This window comes from Pleurodeles waltl, chromosome 12 (genome assembly GCF_031143425.1).
Source record: "Pleurodeles waltl isolate 20211129_DDA chromosome 12, aPleWal1.hap1.20221129, whole genome shotgun sequence".
Classification (NCBI taxonomy): domain Eukaryota; kingdom Metazoa; phylum Chordata; class Amphibia; order Caudata; family Salamandridae; genus Pleurodeles; species Pleurodeles waltl.
The window spans coordinates 618,896,874-618,915,985 of NC_090451.1; the positions used below are offsets into that span (position 1 = coordinate 618,896,874).

The window sequence follows — 19,112 nt, forward strand, 5'->3', positions numbered from 1 at the left end:
CTAATAGGCACTAACTGCAAAAATAGCATAACATGCACCAAACTCCATTTTCCACACATTTCACATGACCCGTCTACGTGAGGTAAACTTTCCTTTTTACGCCCGGCTTGACAGCGCAGCTGTCTGGATGACATACTTTTGGCAATTCTTCAAAATATAAATAGAGAGGGTTTAGGCTCCACCAAAATGAGTGTTACTCTCTCACCTCATGCTATCAGCTGGTGATATAATATATTCACCTTCCAGGGAGTGCTTCCATTAGAATGCCCGAATGATTATCATAATCTGAAAAATAAACTCAGCTGTACTATTTGTCACATTCCGTTCTTTTCAAGTCTGGCCTTAGCTAAGACCTTTTGATTTTACTAACATAATATAATATACTTATATTTTTATACTTATATATAGGGGCTTTTAGATACTTTTCTTTTAGCCATTGGTCTGTTTATGTGTGATCTAACATTTTGCTCCCCCCTAGCATGGGGCAGTGGCTCAGCCTACTTAAGCCAGTGGTTAACTTCACTTTCAGTGACTGCATTTTGCTCTTTCATAAGGAGCACACCCACACACACAAGCTATTTCCCTTCAGTGCCAGTGTTTTTGTTGTTTGTTTTCACTTCATAATAATTTTAATGTTGACTTTGTGTTTGGAACCTTATGCGATAGCCCGGCACTTCTGATGTTTGTATAGGACACATTAAAACTTTCTTAGAGCCCATCTCCTGTCAGTGCTGTTGTAGATTTCTTTATAGCAGCACTTGTTCTGTATCATTATCCTTTTTTTTACTTTTTACTTCTGTTTCCCTCTTTCACCTTTCTTTTTCCTTCTTGCTTTTTTGTCCTTGCTTTGTCCTTCTTTTTCCTTTTCTTTTTTCTTCCTTTCTTTTTCCTTCCTTTGTTCCTTCTTGACTTGTTTTGTTCCTTCTTTATTTTTCTTCTTGTCTTCAACCCATGTTCTTACCCCTTTGGTTTTCCTCCTTTCTCCTTTCTCTTCCCTTTCTGTTTTTTTCCATCTTTCCTTTTGCCTTTTTCTTTCTTTTTTCCTTCTTACCTTCTTTCATTCTTGCCTTTTTCCTTCTTTCTTTTGTTTTCTGATCGTCCTTCCTTTCCTTCTTTTTCCTCACAGTTTTCTTTTTCATTCTTTTTTGCTCTTTCCATATTTTTACTTTCTTTCTTTCTTACTCACACTGAGTGAGCCTTTGCCTTTTTTAGATCTCTGTTAGCCGAGAACGTGTGATTTTACTAAATGTATGTATATAACATGCTTACTTATAGTGGTTTCAGCCAGGCTTCATCCATTAGTCTGTGGCTGGTGTCATTCATACTTTTCTTTCATCAAATCCAGCATGCATTAAGGGGTAATGCAACAACCCACTTCAGCCACTGGATCACTTCAGTTTGAGTGATGGCATGCCCCCTTTCACAAGGAACACATCCACACATAAAATAGCTCCCTTCAGTGCCAGGGAGTACTATGGTAATGTGTGCTCGTTTTAAGAGCTAAAGGCTTTTTGTCTGTGGCAAAATATTTTTTTTAGATTGTTCAGAGCTGGCATATTCTCAAAAAATAAAATTTTGCAAAAACAGTGTCACAACATGAATTGCCAGAAGGCTGGCAGCCAGCACCAGACCTTTTGGCTTTGCAAATGCATGTTCTCCTCTGTATTCAAACACAAAGCAACATTTGCCCTACTTTTTCCCAGCATAGACAAAGCGAGTAGTGTTGGCTTTAATACGATTAACAACATGTATGCATGCAGTGCATCCACATATTTGTTGGTACATCAAAGCCAGACCTTATTGGCATTTCCAATACTTGTTAGAAAATTCTGTATGTGTCTTCCCTTGGTGTAGTCACAGCAACAGGATATAACTTTTCATAATTGCTGTGATGAAGGAAATTAGAATGAACTGATTTTGAATCTAGGTATTCACACTTTTCTCATTTTAATTATGTATGGTCTACATGTATATAGTAGCTCAGACCGAACAGCTCCATCTACAAATACAGTGTTTTCTCCATCTTCGAGTTCCTTCAGATTTGGAAAATTCATCATTACCCTTAGATAAGTGCTCCAGTCAGAACGTAGTAGATTAGCAGTTCGATCCAGAAGAATTTGCTTCTGATTAGCTTAAAAAATGCAAGTTCTTAAAATTAAAAGAATTATATATTTAGAAAATGCTGAAAGTCAACATAAACTTAAACCACAATTCCATGTAGCACAGAGCAGAATCCTAGCCATAAACAAATCACTCTATGCTCTTCGTGGTACATGATATTTGGTCACGTGAGTGTGTAAAGTGCTTGATGATATCGAGAAGATGACTGTTGAACTCAAAGGTGCTGTATTTAAAAGTGTACTGTTTGTCTCACTCTTCCCTTGAAATACCCCCTCACACCGAAAGTTGTTACTTTCCTTTGTACACTTTGTGACTTCTCTGTAGCTAAAAAAAAAAAAAAAAAGGAAATGTTACTTGAGCCAGAGGATTGTATTTTTCGATTCGTCAGTATGTCAATCACCCAGTTTTATTCATGTACATGTAATCTGTCATAACTGGTTGCAATTAAAATATATTTCCTTCTTTTTCCTTTAGGTCTGGATTTGTTTTCCTTCCTCCAAAGTGAAAATCAGGTACGAACTGGAGCACAGAGTGTGTATGTGTTGGTTATTGTAGGCTACCTGTTTTTGTTTTTAAATAATTGGTCCAGAGATAAGAGTTCTAACTTAGGAAATGACACTCTCTTAATGCTGATGGATGTAAAGATATTTTTTTTATGTCTTTGCTAGACAACAAGAATGTCTCTTTACCTCTTATATTTGCCCTTTACTGCCTCTCTCTTAGAGGGTGGCCATGCTTGGTGCTTTCTGTAACTTATGCAGGGCACACAGCTGTCTTTTCCTGTCACTCAATCCGGAATGGTGTGAATCACCCATCAGTAGTAGTTTTCTTAAAATACTTCAGAGTTTTGATTAAAAATTCACATTTGAAAAATTAGAACGTTTTTTGCAGATTTTACCTTTTCTTTTATGTTTACTATCATAAATAGCTGCTGTGTTTTTCATTTCTTTTGTGTCTTGCATTTCTCTGCCATGAAGATATTCCTTTGAAATGTCATAAAACCCGAAGTCAGTGGCTCCCAAATTTTTGACTTCTGTGGAGCCCCAGTTTATCATTACTGGAACTGGGGAACCCCAGCTGAATCATTGGAATCTGGGGACCCCCTACTGAGTCATTACTGGATGCCAGAGACCCCAACCTAAACATAGTTGATTAATCGAAACTCAAAACAATACACAAACAAATACAGAAACAAGCATAAATTAAGCACATACACAAATGAATAACACATTTTATTTAACGTGTAAACAAATCTAAAGAAAAAATAAAACGAACAATTTTAATAGAAAGGTTGGAGCTTTTCTAAATTTACTTAAAGCCACACATTGCCCAGACTATATTGCACTGCTCCCACAAATCAATCTCAAGATAATAATTATATTTTTAACCTGGTATTTTGAATTCCTTGACATTACAGTACATTAAAACAATTTTCCAATGTACATTTAGCCACTTTAAATACACTTTATTAATCTGTTATAATTATTTAATTTTCTAAGCAGTCGTGGACCTTCTGAGGAGGCTTTGCGGACCCCCAGAGGTCCCGGACCATAGGTGGAACCACTTCGCTGAGCAACTGCTTTCTGATGTTTAAAACTGGGTGATTGGACAACAGCGCTACACAAGCAATATATTTTTTTATGATTTTTGCAGTTTCATGCTTGCCATATTCTAACATCTTTTGAATACTTGCATTTTACTATGTATCACTTAGAAAAAACAAAAAGTGATGTGTAGAAAGATAACATTACTTGGGCCACTTTCCTATACTTCGCGTTTTTGCTTTGCCCACTACACCACTTCAGAGGGAGACCAGCAGGATGCAGGCATGACTTTCTCAATAGCAAATGTCCAGCCAAACTGCCTGAAAGTGTTCCCTCTAGATTCAAATAAATGAAACTTGATATCGTTTTGAGACTTGTTATAGGCCCCATCACTGAGGTATAGCTTGAATCTAATGGTACAGTGTGCACAGGAACCACTTTTGGCCATCTTGTGGTGGAGGTACTTGTTTTGTTTTAGATGTTCTTGGTTCAGTGTTGGGGCAGCTTTCACTGTTCATAGTTTTTTCCAAGGTCATTCTTGGCCATCCACATATTATGGTTGATGTTGATGGCCTTGACATCAAGAATTCATTTACCATAATCATGAAGTATCCAGTCATGGAAGAGGATCAGAACTTGTCCACATTTCAAAACTGATGGAGCCATCCGCTGAGGATGTTCTACCCTTCTCAGTGTCAGAGAATGATGCTGTCCTCACTTATCAACCAGACAGGATCTGTGGTTCTGTGCTTCTTGTGTTGGTGCCCACTTCACCAACTTTGAAAGAACCCTTAGAAAAGAAAGAACACTGAAACAAAAGATCCAAATATGAAAGACCTTTGGAAGGACATTTTAAGGCTTACGACCTACCAAAGGAATTAATACTACCAGAGAATGCCTCATGGTTACTACGTGCTTCAAAAGAATGACCTAGAAACCCCCACCCTAATTAAGAGGAGGAACTGGAGAAACACGTCCAAAGGATTGCCTCAGAGGTCACTCCCGATGCTACTTCCGAAAATGCCATTACGACTCCAGACACACATTTGCAATCACATTGTGGTGCCCTTCCTTCTGCATCTCCTAATTACCTCATAGATTTTAGGATTTCATTTGTGAATTACATCATGTTCTTTCATGTGGCAACAAGGCAGTTACACATTTAAACATTGAGACCTTGACCTTCCAGGTCAGACCCCATTTATTTTCAAGACCAAACTAGCAAAGGCACAGGTGAGACCAATGGCGCCTTTTCTGCCAGGCCTTATAGAACCTGTAGTGAATGTTTTGAAACATTTCTTCCCTCAGAAGGAGGTGCGAGAAGAAATAGAGAGTGACTGATGCAGATGCCAAGTATCTGAGATGGAATCCAGCTTCAAATGTATTCATGGTAGCTGGAGCTACAAAGAGGTTTGATGTCAAGGTAGGCTTGACATTTTCTCTTCCCCTAATGGCTCGAGACTTGACATCCTTAAAAAATGGGGACCCAGGCATTGTTCACTAGCAGCTAGCTTCTCCACTCTCCTACAGTGCTACATTTGCAGCTTATGGAGCATCTGGAGTAATTTATTGAGCACCTCTCAATGGAAAAAGGAGAACTTAATAGAAAGTTGGAAGAGGGCATGGAACTTCTAAACAGATAATAAAAGCAAAGAATAACACTGAGTTCATGGTGGTTGCTCTGGGTGATCGGTGAAACATTTCACCTTCTTGACAACATCCCACGCAATTGAGAACTAGAAAATTTAACGCTGAAGCCGAATTGTTGAAGTATGTTGGCCGGTAAATGAGGCAAGACTTTTCCAAGATTCAGTTCAGTGGCAGTAGAGTAGTAGCAGTTAACCCTATCGGCTGAGGGAATTGCAACAGATTTTACACCAGGTACACTGCCTTCCTCCTTTATTTCTTTCAGATGTAGTGGCAGGTAGCGGTACTCTGGTATAGTCCACCTAGAGATACAATGGAAGAGGCAGGGCTACAGGTACTAGTGTGTAGACGAGGATATAGAGCAGGGACAAAGGAAACACATCCTTGTGGAGTGAAAAGAGAAGACAAACGGGCAGGTATAAGAAAAGGGCTCACCACCAACCATGAGAAAGAAAGGATATATAGGAAGGAGTGAACACCCCCTCCCTATTTAACTATGTGATCCTGAAAATAATAGAACTGGGGGATTTCTTTTTACAGGAAGAGAAGTTAAGATGAATTTGACATCCTTGGAATTGGAGGAAATTGGTTTGTGATGAAAGTTCTTTCAAGTATAAAATCATCAGATTGAGCACTGCAAGTGAGGACTATACAGCAACATTTCTTAAATTCTTATGTCAACATTTTTGATGCAGATTAAAAGTGCAAAGGTTCTATATCCAGGATGCCAGATCTGTAGTCCAAGGACAATGTTTATTTGCTATATTAGTTAGAACCATTATGTGCCGTCACACTGCTGCTAGAGTTAATTGCCATATTGAAGAAGTGCCAAGCAAATGTTTTTATTACTCCAGAATGAGCTTGTCATTGGTAGTACCCGGTTCTCCCCCATCCAACTAACCACAGAGATGTCATGCTGTTTAAACAGACTGTGCAGGATCTCATATCAGATGCTGCACACCGGAGTTCCATTGCTGAACTTACATTTGTGGCTCCCAACTACCTGCATTATGGTCACTTGAATTTTGCTGATCACTCCATAACCATCTATAAAGAGGCAAATCGCTTCTCCATGTACAATATTAAGTATTTTGGCAGAAGATGTCCCACATCTGGCGTCCAGAGAAACAGGTTAGCTGAGAACTAGCCAGGAATAAATGGTATTGCCTTCCCTCCTGTACTTGGTTAAGTTAAGGTTTCCTCTTGTAAAGTACATTTTACTGCCTATGCTGCTTATCACAAATGTACTGCTCTGGTACATTTTCCCTATTTCCTTGATTATAGATGTTTTAATTGTTCCTAGAAATGCCTCCCACCCCCAATGCTTGAGAACTAAATATTTTGCTATGTATGCTGATGGGAACTACTTTTGGAGGCAATGCAGGAGGTGTATCTTTATCAGTTGTCCTGAAAGGTCACAATGTTAGTAGCTATCCCCTCATTAAGGTGGTTGAACAAGCTTCAGGCTTTAGCAAAAAGAACAAAACGTTACTCTGCCCTTCATCATAACAAGGTTGTTCTAAGAACCCCCCTTTCTTCTACCAAAGGTAATTTCAGACTTTCACATTAATCATTTTTACTGACTTTTGTTCTAGACTCTTCTGGCCAAGGATAGGATTTTGCACAATTTGGATTTTAAGAGGACTGTAGAATGTTGTTAAGGATAAAAACATACATTTGGCTAAGCTATGCTTTGTAAATTATGCAACTGTATATCCTGCAGCCTACCAAAAGCAAGGAGAACCATCGCCTCACTCTACAGAGGGAAAGCAGCCACTGGTAAACTATGAGAATAGTGACCCTCGATTCTATTAGTGCATAGATTAGCTCTAGAACCAATGCCCTAGTAGGTCAGTCTTCCCATTATTACCTGCTTTTTTATTTCATCACTCTGCTTTTGCTCTTTGTCCAGTAAACTGAGGAGTATGCTTTCTACACTTTATCAAAATAATTGAGAATCCCCTGGTGGAAAATAAGTCACTCACTAATGCTGCTACTTCATTATTTGTGCTCAATTCATAAACATCCTACCCACTTCACAGAGGTATGACTAAACTGACAGGATTGTGTTGTAGTCAATGATGGATACTCGTAGGTTATAAAAGAGGAAGGTTTATTAACTTAGTTGTAGGTTACAGATTAAGCCCCACCAGGAGCAGTATCCTGCCGTTCAGCCCTTCTCACTCCAACTGTCCACTCATCCAAGCACAAACACTGTCAACATTCAAACCACACAATGACCACTCACTGGCTGAGCAGCAGGAACAATAAGGTAGTGGGGAGAATACATAAGATAGAAAGAGGCAACAGCAGATTGGTCAGTGTCTCAAATGCTTGCCTCTGAGATAATCAGTGATCATCTAGTCAAAACCTTTTATGTTGGCATGGCATGGCAGACTCACCCTTATATTCTTTCTTTTTTAGTACCATGAGGCTCATTAAATTTGATAAAAGTTGCTCCCTTTTTTTAAAGTGCGTAAGAATAGTAGAAGTGTTGTACGCTGTGATATTTAAAACAAAAATTAGTAGTATCATGAAATCTTAAGACTTAGGGCCATATGTACGAAAGCTTTTTCCCATAGACACAGAATGGGTAAAATCCTTTCGTACATCTGGCCCTTAATTTCTCAACATCATCTACAAAACAAATTATCTGTCTGGGTCTGCTGTGCATGGTGGAATAGGACAGATTCCAAAATTAGTAAAGTGGCATTGACAGTTTTCATTTGTGTTATAACCTCAGCATAGGAGTCCTTCTAATTTTTTCATTGTTATGGCATATTTGAGAGGTGTAACTAATATGATTACAGCCATTAAAGACTGTGTGATAGAGCCATGTTGTTTGGTTTCAAACATTAATTTTACATTTGAAAAACTGTATGCTTACAAATATGTCTGGGATTCTATTGATGAAATTGGTATGAATACCTACGTTGGAAACTAGGATTTAAAGAAAATAATTCATTTTCAATTTTTAGTCACAGTGATGTTAGATAAAAAATAAGAAAATATTGTCTGTTGGTGCATGTGAGCCATGTGGAATATATTTTAATAATAAATAGTTTCCAGGCTCTCCTGCTTCTCTCCTTAAGATAGCATATTATTTTACTGCATTTTGTCCTAATCTTTAACTGTTTTCTCTTTCACCTTCCAATTATTGAAGTTTTAAGAGCGGCTACATTTTGATTAGTCTAGACCATTGGTAGACACTAGAGCTGGATCCTGGATCTAGAACAGATTCACAAGTGGGACTGTGGAACCTGCAGTTGAGATAATGTAATTTCTTCTAGGCTTTTTTCGTCTACAGGCTTTTGCACTCCCCCGTCCCGCCACACGTTTGGGGTTTGACTTGGTACTCTATTTTAGTGTTTATGGCTAATAATGCATACTTTATGATGAGAAAGTCAAAGTTACATACTTAGTAAATATACTTCCATGCCATGGATAGCTTCATTACATTATTAACCACTACTGACTTGTAACAATATCAGAAAAATAAATATGCAGCAATCACCTGTTTTTCAAAATTAACTGATGGCTATTCTTGGACAGATTCCTGCAGTAAAGTGGTAACAATTCCTTTTTCGTAAAATAGAAGACTAGAAGGGGCTACCTAATGAATGATGTCGTAGTAGGTTTAATGTCCCGAATTGGTGTCTTCAAAGGGACATTTCCAATCTCTTCTTGTTAGTCATTTTTGAAGATGTAGATTTGAGTTGGAGGACAAGTCTCATTTTTTTTCACTGCATGGCCTTAGCTGCGGGCTAAGAATTTTAGTTGCATTTTCGGGTTGTTGTATTATTGTAATCTGAAAAATAAAAATATTTTATATTTAATATTCCCAGGACCATTTGTGTGAGCAGTTTTCTCTTATTTAGACTCATGTGTTCTAGCACAGGTGTCTCCAACCTATTCTGTTAAAAGAGCTAGTTAAGTTAGTGAAAGTCATCCAGAGCTACTAATATTAGTGTCGTAATAGTGAATTCATAACATAAGACTACACTAAATTGCCACAATATACAGGATTACCCTCAGTGATCACCTCAGTTCACCAGGCGCGGTTGCCAGTAGTAATGCAGAAAAGGCCATGTCAGTGTGGAATGCCTCGACATAGGTAATAAATATTAACCGTGGTTGCAGTTGCCATGGCAACAAAGTAATTGTATTAGTAGTAGGTCTCCCCAACGTCACATGATTTTTCAATGACAAATCGGCTTAAAATATGTTTTGTAAATCCAATCAATTTGCTCCAAAGTATTGATTGTGAGTACTGAAAAAGCTCAGATCTTCATTTCCAATACATCTTTTTCAATGTTGTTACACATATATTTATTCAGCTAAGCAAAGTTTATAATTTATTCGTATGGGGCGCGCACAGGAGCGCTACTTTTAGATAAGTGGAGTAGCCTGTTCTAACATCTCCGAAATCATGAAAATACTTACTGCTATGCTTCTAGAAATTATGTTAAAATCACTTCTTTGATGCCCAGTAGGCCGTTAGATTGTGATAAATCTACATTGGATTTTACTGTTTGTTGACCTTAATTGTGATACTTTTCTTGAAGATCGAAATTAACAAGTGTATTGAAGCCCTCTATTTGTTGTGCTTTGGTAAACTCCTGTAGTCCTTTTTTCTCTCTTTCTGTGACACATTCTTCCATTCATCTTTTCAGCATTATAGCCCTTCAGTCATCACATCGCTTGATGAGCAGGACACCCTCGGCCATTTCTTCCAGTACCGGGGAACTCCACCCCATTTTATGGCACCTCTGGCTCCAGTGATCGGCGGGTCCCACAGTACATCCAGCTCTTCCGCAAGTCGGATCAGTAGCATTGTCTCCACAACCTCTCTACGAGAGAGCCACTCGACGATAAGTAGCACAACCACAGAAATTCCAGGTGGCCGGCCAGATATTATTTCATTGGATTAGAGCCAGCTGTTGGTCGGGACAAAATAGATGGCTGTTTGGAGGACCAGTTGCACATCTGTTGTTGACATGCGAGGTAGTTTTCAAATATCAGTGTTTTTGTTTTCCATCAAAGGATTGACCAATCAGTGACTAATGAGCTTGACTGCAAGTCTTGTCCTGGGCGCCAAAATCTGCCTATGTTCCAGGAATTCCCTAAGAATCAATCTGTCAGACTGCATTTTCTACAGAAGAATTTTTTTAATGTTTTTTAAACTGCACCTCTTATTTATTCAAAGCTAGAAGAATACTAAAATCCTGTGATGAAGGAAATAGTTTTTCCACTCTTTTGACTTGAAATATGTTAAGTTTGTTGTGTGTCTTTTCCCAAGGTTGACCTTACAAGTACAGCTGATCAGCTAAGGAATTTCCATCAGTTGCTGATTTCTTTTGAAAGAACGTCCTTGTATAAAAGTAAAATGCTGCTTTGGAAAATATCTTTAGCTGTGTCAAGGATGGTTATAATCATTTCCACCAAAATTTCTCATGTATTTATCCAAGATCATACCTTTTTGGAGGCAAGCATGGAAATATAATTGATCAGTTTTTCCTGCTCGATTGTGTGTATTGGATTACTGGCTGCACCAAAGGCTGTGACAACTCTTTTAGAGCACAACTGTGCACTGACCCTTCACCAAGCAGACGGTAAGGTATAATGAACAAAGGTTTGAAGGCGTGCCACCCTTTTCAATTACAGCCATACATTTAGAATGGATTGTGCTCCCCTTGACTGGACTTTATCAAGACCTTTACGACCACGTCTTGTTTCATTTTTTGATCCTTAACATTGGCCCTAACCTCAAAGGATGCCGTCATTTAAATGGGTATCATCCTTTGACTGTTGTTGTGGGGATAAAGCTACTGGGCTAAAATAAGTATAACAGGAGTGCGTGACTGGAGTAGCGCTTCAAATGCATTTTTATTACTGAACGATGCTTAACCAAGGTGTGAGTAGTAGACGTTATCTCTCTTGGAAGCATGTTTTCTTGCTCTGTTAGAGAGACTTATAGTGTGGTAGTTGGCACACCTGATTCATTCCCAAATTACTAATCAGTGCAATAAGCTAAACACAGAATGTAAAAAAAGGGGGAGAGTTTGTTGGCAAGAGCTCCATTCCCAGCAGGTAATAGAGTAAAACATGATGAGAAATCTAAGCCCTGTTTTGTTAGTGACGCTTCAGAGGGCGGAATTTACAGAAGCTCCGCTCAGGTCAGGTTGAAACATCTGGTCTCTTCCCAAAGCCACAACATATGTGAGGTGCACAAACTGTAACTCACAGTAGGGAGTGCACATTGCAGAGGGTTTAAACTTGAAAATGACATTTGTCTGTTACAAATGGTAATGTTGGTCCACATTTGAATTGCACAAGAATTCCTTGATTGAGGTATGACAATATGGTTACATTATCAGTAATATTTTGTGCATGAATGTATGTTTGGTGTGTAGTGCCTTATGTGCCATTGTCGAGTTTCGAAGTCGGGGTGGCTCATTTTAAAACCTCAAATCTGATTATTCCGGGTTCAATTTGCTACAGTAAACAAGGTTTTGTTTTAGGATTTGTGTTTTGGTGTATCCCTTGTGTGCACACCAATCTGTCTAGTCATTGCAAGTCTGCCCCCCTCTGTTACTCAAAGCGGTGTCTAGATATTTTTTTAGGCTGCTTTCCGTAACTCCAAGGAAAAGAGATTTTAAGACAAATTGTAACTGTCTTATCTATGTGTACTGTAAAGTGACTAGATTAAAAAAACTGATTAGTGTGACCGAGTGAATAGACTGTGATTGTGAGACGCTGTGTTCATGAACTATTGATAGTACTCCATTTTTTAAAATTAAAATGTGGCCATTGTGCAGCGTGCTGTATAACAGGGTTCTTATTGAGGGTTTGTATGAAAAAGTTGGCATGTTTGCTCTTTCTGATAAAGTTTGTTTAAATGTTTTGTTTTGCCTTTTCCTGTCGAAGAGGGTAAGGCATGGTTTTGTTGTATCCATTTTTGTGATACATTTTTGTTCATATAATATCTTCGTGTGATCTCTCTTTCCCTGGCTGTGGCAAGGGCTGTCCTTTGGCTATCACTGGCCATCATGCCAAGCTCTGCCCTTACTGTACCGACAGTTGTTTGTGCATAATTGTTTCATAATTTTCTGTGCTAGAAAATCCTTCTGGTCACAAGGAAGGCTTTATAAGGGTCAACCAAGTTATTTAAAAAAAAAAAAAAAAAAAACCTTGAGTAGAAGGTGACAGACATTAATACATTTCTCTTCCAACCAAAACAATGAAATATCAGAATATTAGTCAAAAAAGTGTAATGAATCATAGACATCCCATTTGACACAAAAGACTGAATTGTGCTGGAGACGCATATTGCAGTGATTTCGTTATTTGAGCTGTTTCTTTATAGTTTTCTGCACGGTGCTGTAGCCCATGTAGCACTTAAGCCTTGACCTGTTCTGCTTATTTAATGCACTGCGGAGGCCTCATGGCAGTGCTATGGTTGGTTCTCATCTACAAGGAAACACTAAGTTTATTTTGTTGTATGTGGTGCATATTGCATGTTAAAGCAAAAATTGGGTTTTATCAGTCAGTCTGTTAGCCTTAGGCATCTAATCATGAATGTGGTGCTAAAAAAGAGAATACAGAGACATTCTAAAACATTTCACTAAGGGAATTTTAGTTTTGCTAATTGAGCTGTAGTGCAGACCTTCTCAGTGTTTTGTGATGTGTTTAAGCAGTCAGTGGCATGCTGGTGATTGCTTCGTTCCATGACAAGTTCCAACTGTCTGGAATTTCCCATGTAATGAGCATGTCCCTTGGATCTTCAGGTTATGTTGTGGAATGTTTTTGCAGGCCGTGAATAAAATCTTTGCTCTTTGAGATGCCTGATACTCAAGCTGAGCCAACCTCGAATGGGCCAGTTCTTGGACTTCACTTGAGGGAGTTTGGCCTGTTGCTAGTCTCTGAATAATGGAATGTCATACACTGAATTTCAGGTTGTAGGCTTTGTTAGTAGTATACTCAGTAAAGTCTCATGAAACCAATTGCTTATAACTCAGAGCTTCCTAGGTGGCTGGGTGAGATCCATGCACATTACCTGAGTAAATCTAAATTACATCACAAGGTTTTAAAAAGTTCACTTCCAAGCTATATTAAAGTAAAGCGTAGTTTCAAAAAATAAATGTAATCATGTCTGTGCTACATTGGTTCTGGATGTCGATGGCAAAGGCCTACTTTTTATGGTCACTCTGAAGTAGTTCGGCAAGTCTTGGAAGTCTTGCAGCAGACTTCTTACATTATCTGGTGATAAAAGAATGTTGTGCTGCAGATCATTTTTCCTAATCACTTTGAAATAAAAAATATTTTTCTTGTTTGTTTAGCACATGATGGGTTTTTCATTTTAATTATACTTTAAAAACCTTTAAGCCTGGTTGCCCCAAGGAAGTTTTTAAAGACTGTAGATTTTTTGGTAGGACATTTTATTGTGCTGTGACCGTCGCATCACAAGGCATGTCTTTTTCTGAATGCCAGTATTAATGATACTAGTTTTAAACAAAACAAAAAAATACTTTTGGGTCATAAACTCCAAGATAGGGTCTTGCAAACCACTTGGAGACATAACTTTGCTTTTGAAATATCATCGATATTTAGGTGGGGGAAGGTGAGACTGATCTTTTGGTATTCCAGTTGTTGGCTTAGTGGATCAACAAATACTTTGGTTTTAAAAAGTAATGCACAAACTAGATTTTTTTTCAAGGTCACATATTTTGAAGGGGAAAAACAAAATTTCAAAATGCTACACATTTTACAACATTCTTTGCTTTTTTTTAGACGTGTAGATATTTAAAACTGTTTAATATTATTTGGAGCTGCATAGCATTGTTTTTTTTCTTTTAATTGTACAGATTTTTATTTTTAAAACCGTGGCAGTCGGCCTACAGAAATCTATGCATTCTCTCTCTTTTGCAGCTTTGGTCGTTGTCAACCGAGCTGTACAGACATCCTGGTTGCAATTTCTAATTGTTAAAAAAAAAAAAAAGACAAACATTTTAGATGTGCATATTTTTTTATGTATTTACAAAATACAAACCTGTACAGAAAAGCAAATATGGATCTATATATTTTCATTTGTCATTTTTTTCTCTTTCTTTACTTTTTGTACATACCAAACTCTTTAAAAGAAAACTGTTCAGTCTCGGTTTCTCCTGTGACTTAAAATGAAGGTTGTTGTGATGTTCAAGGTCAAATCGATATAGAAAAATGTATTTCCCTGTATTGGACATTGTATTATGTATTTAAATGTACACAGCTGATTTTGTCTTTTGTAATGATACTTAGTATTTGCCTTTTACACGTCTTTAAATATAAAAGCGATGGTATTTTGTGTGTTTGTTTAATCTGAACGTAGTTCGTCGGTCCTCGACCACATGTTGTAATTTTAAGATAGTCACTCAGTGTGCCTACTGATAATACAAGCAATTAGAAACAAAAATACAAAATTTGAATTGATATAAGATGTCTCTGGAGCTTTTCACCTCTTCTTAAGATTCACCTTAAGGGGAGAGCTGGAAGAAGTAATGGGTGGAGCAGGAACATTAGCATCATTACAAAATGATTTGCTTGTTCTTAGCCCAGCTCTAATTTACTCCCTTGAAGGCACTCCTTCTGCACAAGCCTCCTAACATCATCTTCCTTGTTAGAGAGGAATAACGTTTTTTGTGTTGCTCCTCCAAGACTGGATAAATAAACTATTTCAGTCAGTTCTTTATTTCACTACCTCTAGTGAATAAAAACACATTAGTTATTTGGAAGCTTATTCAAGTTAAAATCTGCAGTGTGATCGGTTGGAGTGAGTTTCAGCAGTAAAACACTAAAACCCTGGAAATAGCAGCGCACACATTAAACTTCAAATCCCTGTAAGGGTGTTCAGCTTTAGTCTATCAAGATAAGATGAATGCTGTTTTTATCAGCATTACCAATTCCTATGCAAATGATTCCCGTTTAGACTTTTGTTCCTGTATGTCACCTGATATCGTAAAACATATGCATGAATCCTGTTGTCATGGACCAAGGTTGGACCTCTCTGCTTTATACTCATTGTTGTTTATTTAGTGATCAGTACTCCTGATCTCTTTTACTTTTCTAAACTTAAGCCTTTATTTGCGTCTGAATTTAAAGTTGCTGGGTTCCTGATGGGGAAATCCATGTATTTAATTTATTTCATAGTTTCACCATATTTGGAAGAGATTGTAAGTTGGTCCAGTAGGGGCTAACATTCATTTTTTTTTACTTTTCACATTGTGTCAGTTACCACCAGATGGTGCTCAAAGCATACAAAGGTCTAACTCGTAATATTTCGATATGCATCTTGTACAATATTCAACAAGCTCTTGTTAAGATTTAGTGTTTAATTTATACTAAAGATGCTTTTGCTTTTCACTTCCTGAATTATTTTTTTCTGTTTTTGTTTGGTCTCAACATCTAAGAGGGAATGAAAAAGCCTCAAAATATACAGACATATTTCAATACTTTCTGTTGTATTTATTATTATTAGTGTGAGTTGCAGTCTTTGTTTATTCCAGCAAACCAATAGAAAAAAGTGTGAATTGCTTGGCGTTACAAAGTGTCATGACACCCTAGGACTATGGCTTGAACAGCACCTTATAACCTGCCGATCATACCACCTTTGTATCAATTGGTTTTAAGTGCTATATAAATGCACATAAGCTTTGTTCCTACTGATTAAAATTAACATATGAAGATAGAAACTTGAGAAGCAGAAACAGTTGAAGGAGTAAATAATTTCTAATGGATACTTCTAGCCACAGATTCCTCACCTCCTAAAGTGTCAGACTGGATCTGGAAACTCAAAAGCACTACTCCTGCATGTCAGTAGGTGGCATTGTGTGGTGCCGTGCACGTCATTCCACTCCACAAGTGATAAGTGGGCCTGCACCGAGGCGTCTCTTAAGTGCGCTGACATCAGTTCCTTTTTTTCTGCACCTTCATATGTGGATCCGGAGCTTAATCTTCTCGTCTTTGATAACTATTTTAATTCAAAAACATTCTTTTCCAGTGTGCAAGGAACAATACATGACCTCCCAAAACAATTGTGTTTTAATTTTGCAGGAACGGTCACAGACAAGTGTCTGGGGTTGGAGCATAATATCTAGACTTGCGGCAATTGTGCCCAGATAAACTCAAAGGCGACAAAGAGGCTATCCGGAAAAAGTAGGATGATGTCACAAGGGAACACCAAATGGAGGTCCTGTTGACAACCACCAGATGGCGGAATAAGGCACAGCATGTGAATCCAGAAAATTCTTCATGCTGCAAAACTACACCTACAGGTAAGAAACTTTACGATCCCCACAAGGTATCACTTTGGTGTCTGGGGTCAGAGCTCAATATCAGGGCCTGGGACGACTGTGCCTAGGTTATACTCTATGTCACAAAGCATCTGAAAACTCTGCATCTTGACAAGTCAAAAGGAAGGCCCTGTCCCAGCTCCCGACGACTCCTTCGTGGCAGGTACTTGTTGCTGTCAAAGTCTTCGGATAAGCCTAAAAAGAAGCATGAGAAATCAAAGTAGGGATTGGCTACACCTGCCACATTCGAACTCCAGAGCGACGGTGAGGGCATCAGCATTCAACTCACCCTCGCTCCCAAACTCCAGAGGAGCTGATGCAGAGTTTGGTCTTGGTGTAACCTGAATTTCCACATCTATCAGTGACAATGCAGCAAATAGAGGCCTTTATGGTGGCCATACTTCATATTTTTGTCATGCTTCTAGCTCTCCATGGAGTGTCTTTGGCATCAGGGATCCACATAGGCCTCCAGTAACGATCTTGACGGCTGATTCGCCCTCGGTGCTGTTTGTACCTCTTGAACCTGCATCTGGTTCCACACTGGCTTTGGGGCCAATTTCGGTTCTATCCAATGTGTTGGTTTCTTTCTCATAAGCACTAGCGCTGGAAGATGCTTAAACTTGAGACCAAGACTGCACTCTGAGCTATGGGGGTGCAGCATATAACCAGTCCTTCATACTCCAAAGCCTTGTCCTTACCATTCTGTAGAGCTCATCCTTACATCAGCTCTTTGAATCTGGTTCCAATAATAATGATTCTGATGAAGGGGATGAATTTTCTCCGCAATATGATGACAGTTTGTATTCCGAACCACTTGATGCCAGTGGCCTGCACGCTTTCCACAACACTGAGCTTGTCTCTCATCATAGTCCTGCCTCAATGGAGAGTGCCTCTTTTGTGATAGTCCTGAGGCTGATGCAAAGGTCCTTGACCTAGAGTTCCCTACATTGGAGTTCAAAACCAATGTTTTGATGGACGTTCTTAAGGATGCCAGGCCCCTACGGAACCTCTGCTACCATTTAATTAATGAGATCATAAGGCTATCCCCATTGGCACAGCAATGTTCTGGCCCCTCAGTTATTAGACCAGTAGTTCCTCAAAACAGACTGGCACTGGAAGCTCTTGTCTTTTTGACACAACACCCACCGCCTGAGAGCCTGGTAGTCCGGACATTCACCAGCAGAGTCAATCCTAAAGTCTTTTCCTCAATTCCCCCTGACCTTGAGTTTAAGTGCATGGAAACATTTGGCAAGTGATTCTTTTCTTTAGCTAGCCTTGCTCTGTGCTTAGTTAATGCCAGTTATCATCTATGATGCTACATCCATACCTTATTGGATGCAGTTGGTCATATCCTGTCAGTAGTTGCAGAGGACCTACAGTCGTCTTTAACCCAGGCCATAGAGGAAGGCTGAGATGTGGCTAAATTAGTTATACTCTCTGGCCTTGACACAAGTGTAGTGCTTCAGCCCCACATCTGGAAGAGGTCTCAGGGTTTCTCTGAGGAAGTCCAGGCATCTTTGATGGACATGCCATTTCATGGCTGTCGCCATTTTGGTGAGAAAGCAGACTTGTCCCTGTAATGCTTTAAGGAGGGTCTTGCCACAGCTCATTCTATGGGGCTGTCTGGCCCTACCGGACAATTTTCTCAGCAGTTTCGCCCCTTCGATAGCTAAGGCAGAGGTTTCATTACTGCCAGCGACAGACATTGGTGCCTGCAGAACAGCCTGTTCAGCAAGTTTTAGGTCAAGGATAGCCGTGCACAAGTGCTGCTCTTTTTGACCTTTTGCAATCTATTCTATGGGCTTTAACCACGCCCATCACTTTCATTCGTTCCTGGGCCTGCCTTTCAAAATTCCCTTGATTTCATGTGGGAAATGCTTTACATTTCTCCTGCCTTGAGGCTGCGTTGTTACTGCCTTAGAGAATGACCCTATTAGATGGAGTACTGCACAATCGGTGAGATACCTTAGTGTGGCGTTTCTTTTGCCTTGCTGTTTCGCCCTGCTAGGCCCTATGTTGTTTCTTCCTCTTCCTTGTTTTGGGCATGCCACTGTTTCTTTTTTATTTATTTCACATTTAAAAAAAAAGAGGTTTATAGAGCGTAAACTTAATTGGGGAGGCGCTTTACATGAGTACGTGAAGTTTACTATATTGCAAACTCGATCGGACGTGTGCTTTACATAACAGTGAAGTTTCAGATAGCGTGAACTTGATCTGACTACCACAAGTTTAGCAGTTGCAAATATGCAAAGAGGAGCAGTTAAAAACAGTAAAAAAACACAGAAATCCTTAACGTTGCTCTTCCGGCACAGCGGGAGAGCAGATACTACAATATTCACTGCACTTAAGGAAACTCACCTCATAATGCTTTGAGCCATTCATTTTTCAATACATTTGTGCCCTTAACTCAACCTTTGGTTGTCCTAGGACAATAGGACCACCATCAAAACGTTCAGCACTACACCCACTTTCT

General features: G+C 38.9%; 1 protein-coding gene across 3 annotated transcripts in view; it reads left to right on the forward strand.

Moving 5' to 3' along the window:
- The window catches only part of PIAS3 (protein inhibitor of activated STAT 3), a 189,746-nt gene extending 177,188 nt beyond the window's left edge, over positions 1–12,558 (forward strand). For all 3 annotated transcript variants that reach the window (XM_069217936.1, XM_069217937.1, XM_069217939.1), the window contains exons 13-14: positions 2,596–2,633; positions 9,986–12,558. In XM_069217936.1, coding sequence (XP_069074037.1) covers positions 2,596–2,633; positions 9,986–10,243 — 296 coding nt within the window. In that variant the 3' untranslated portion in view covers positions 10,244–12,558. The remainder of the gene's footprint in view (positions 1–2,595; positions 2,634–9,985) is intronic.
- Positions 12,559–19,112: the final 6,554 nt, after the last annotated feature.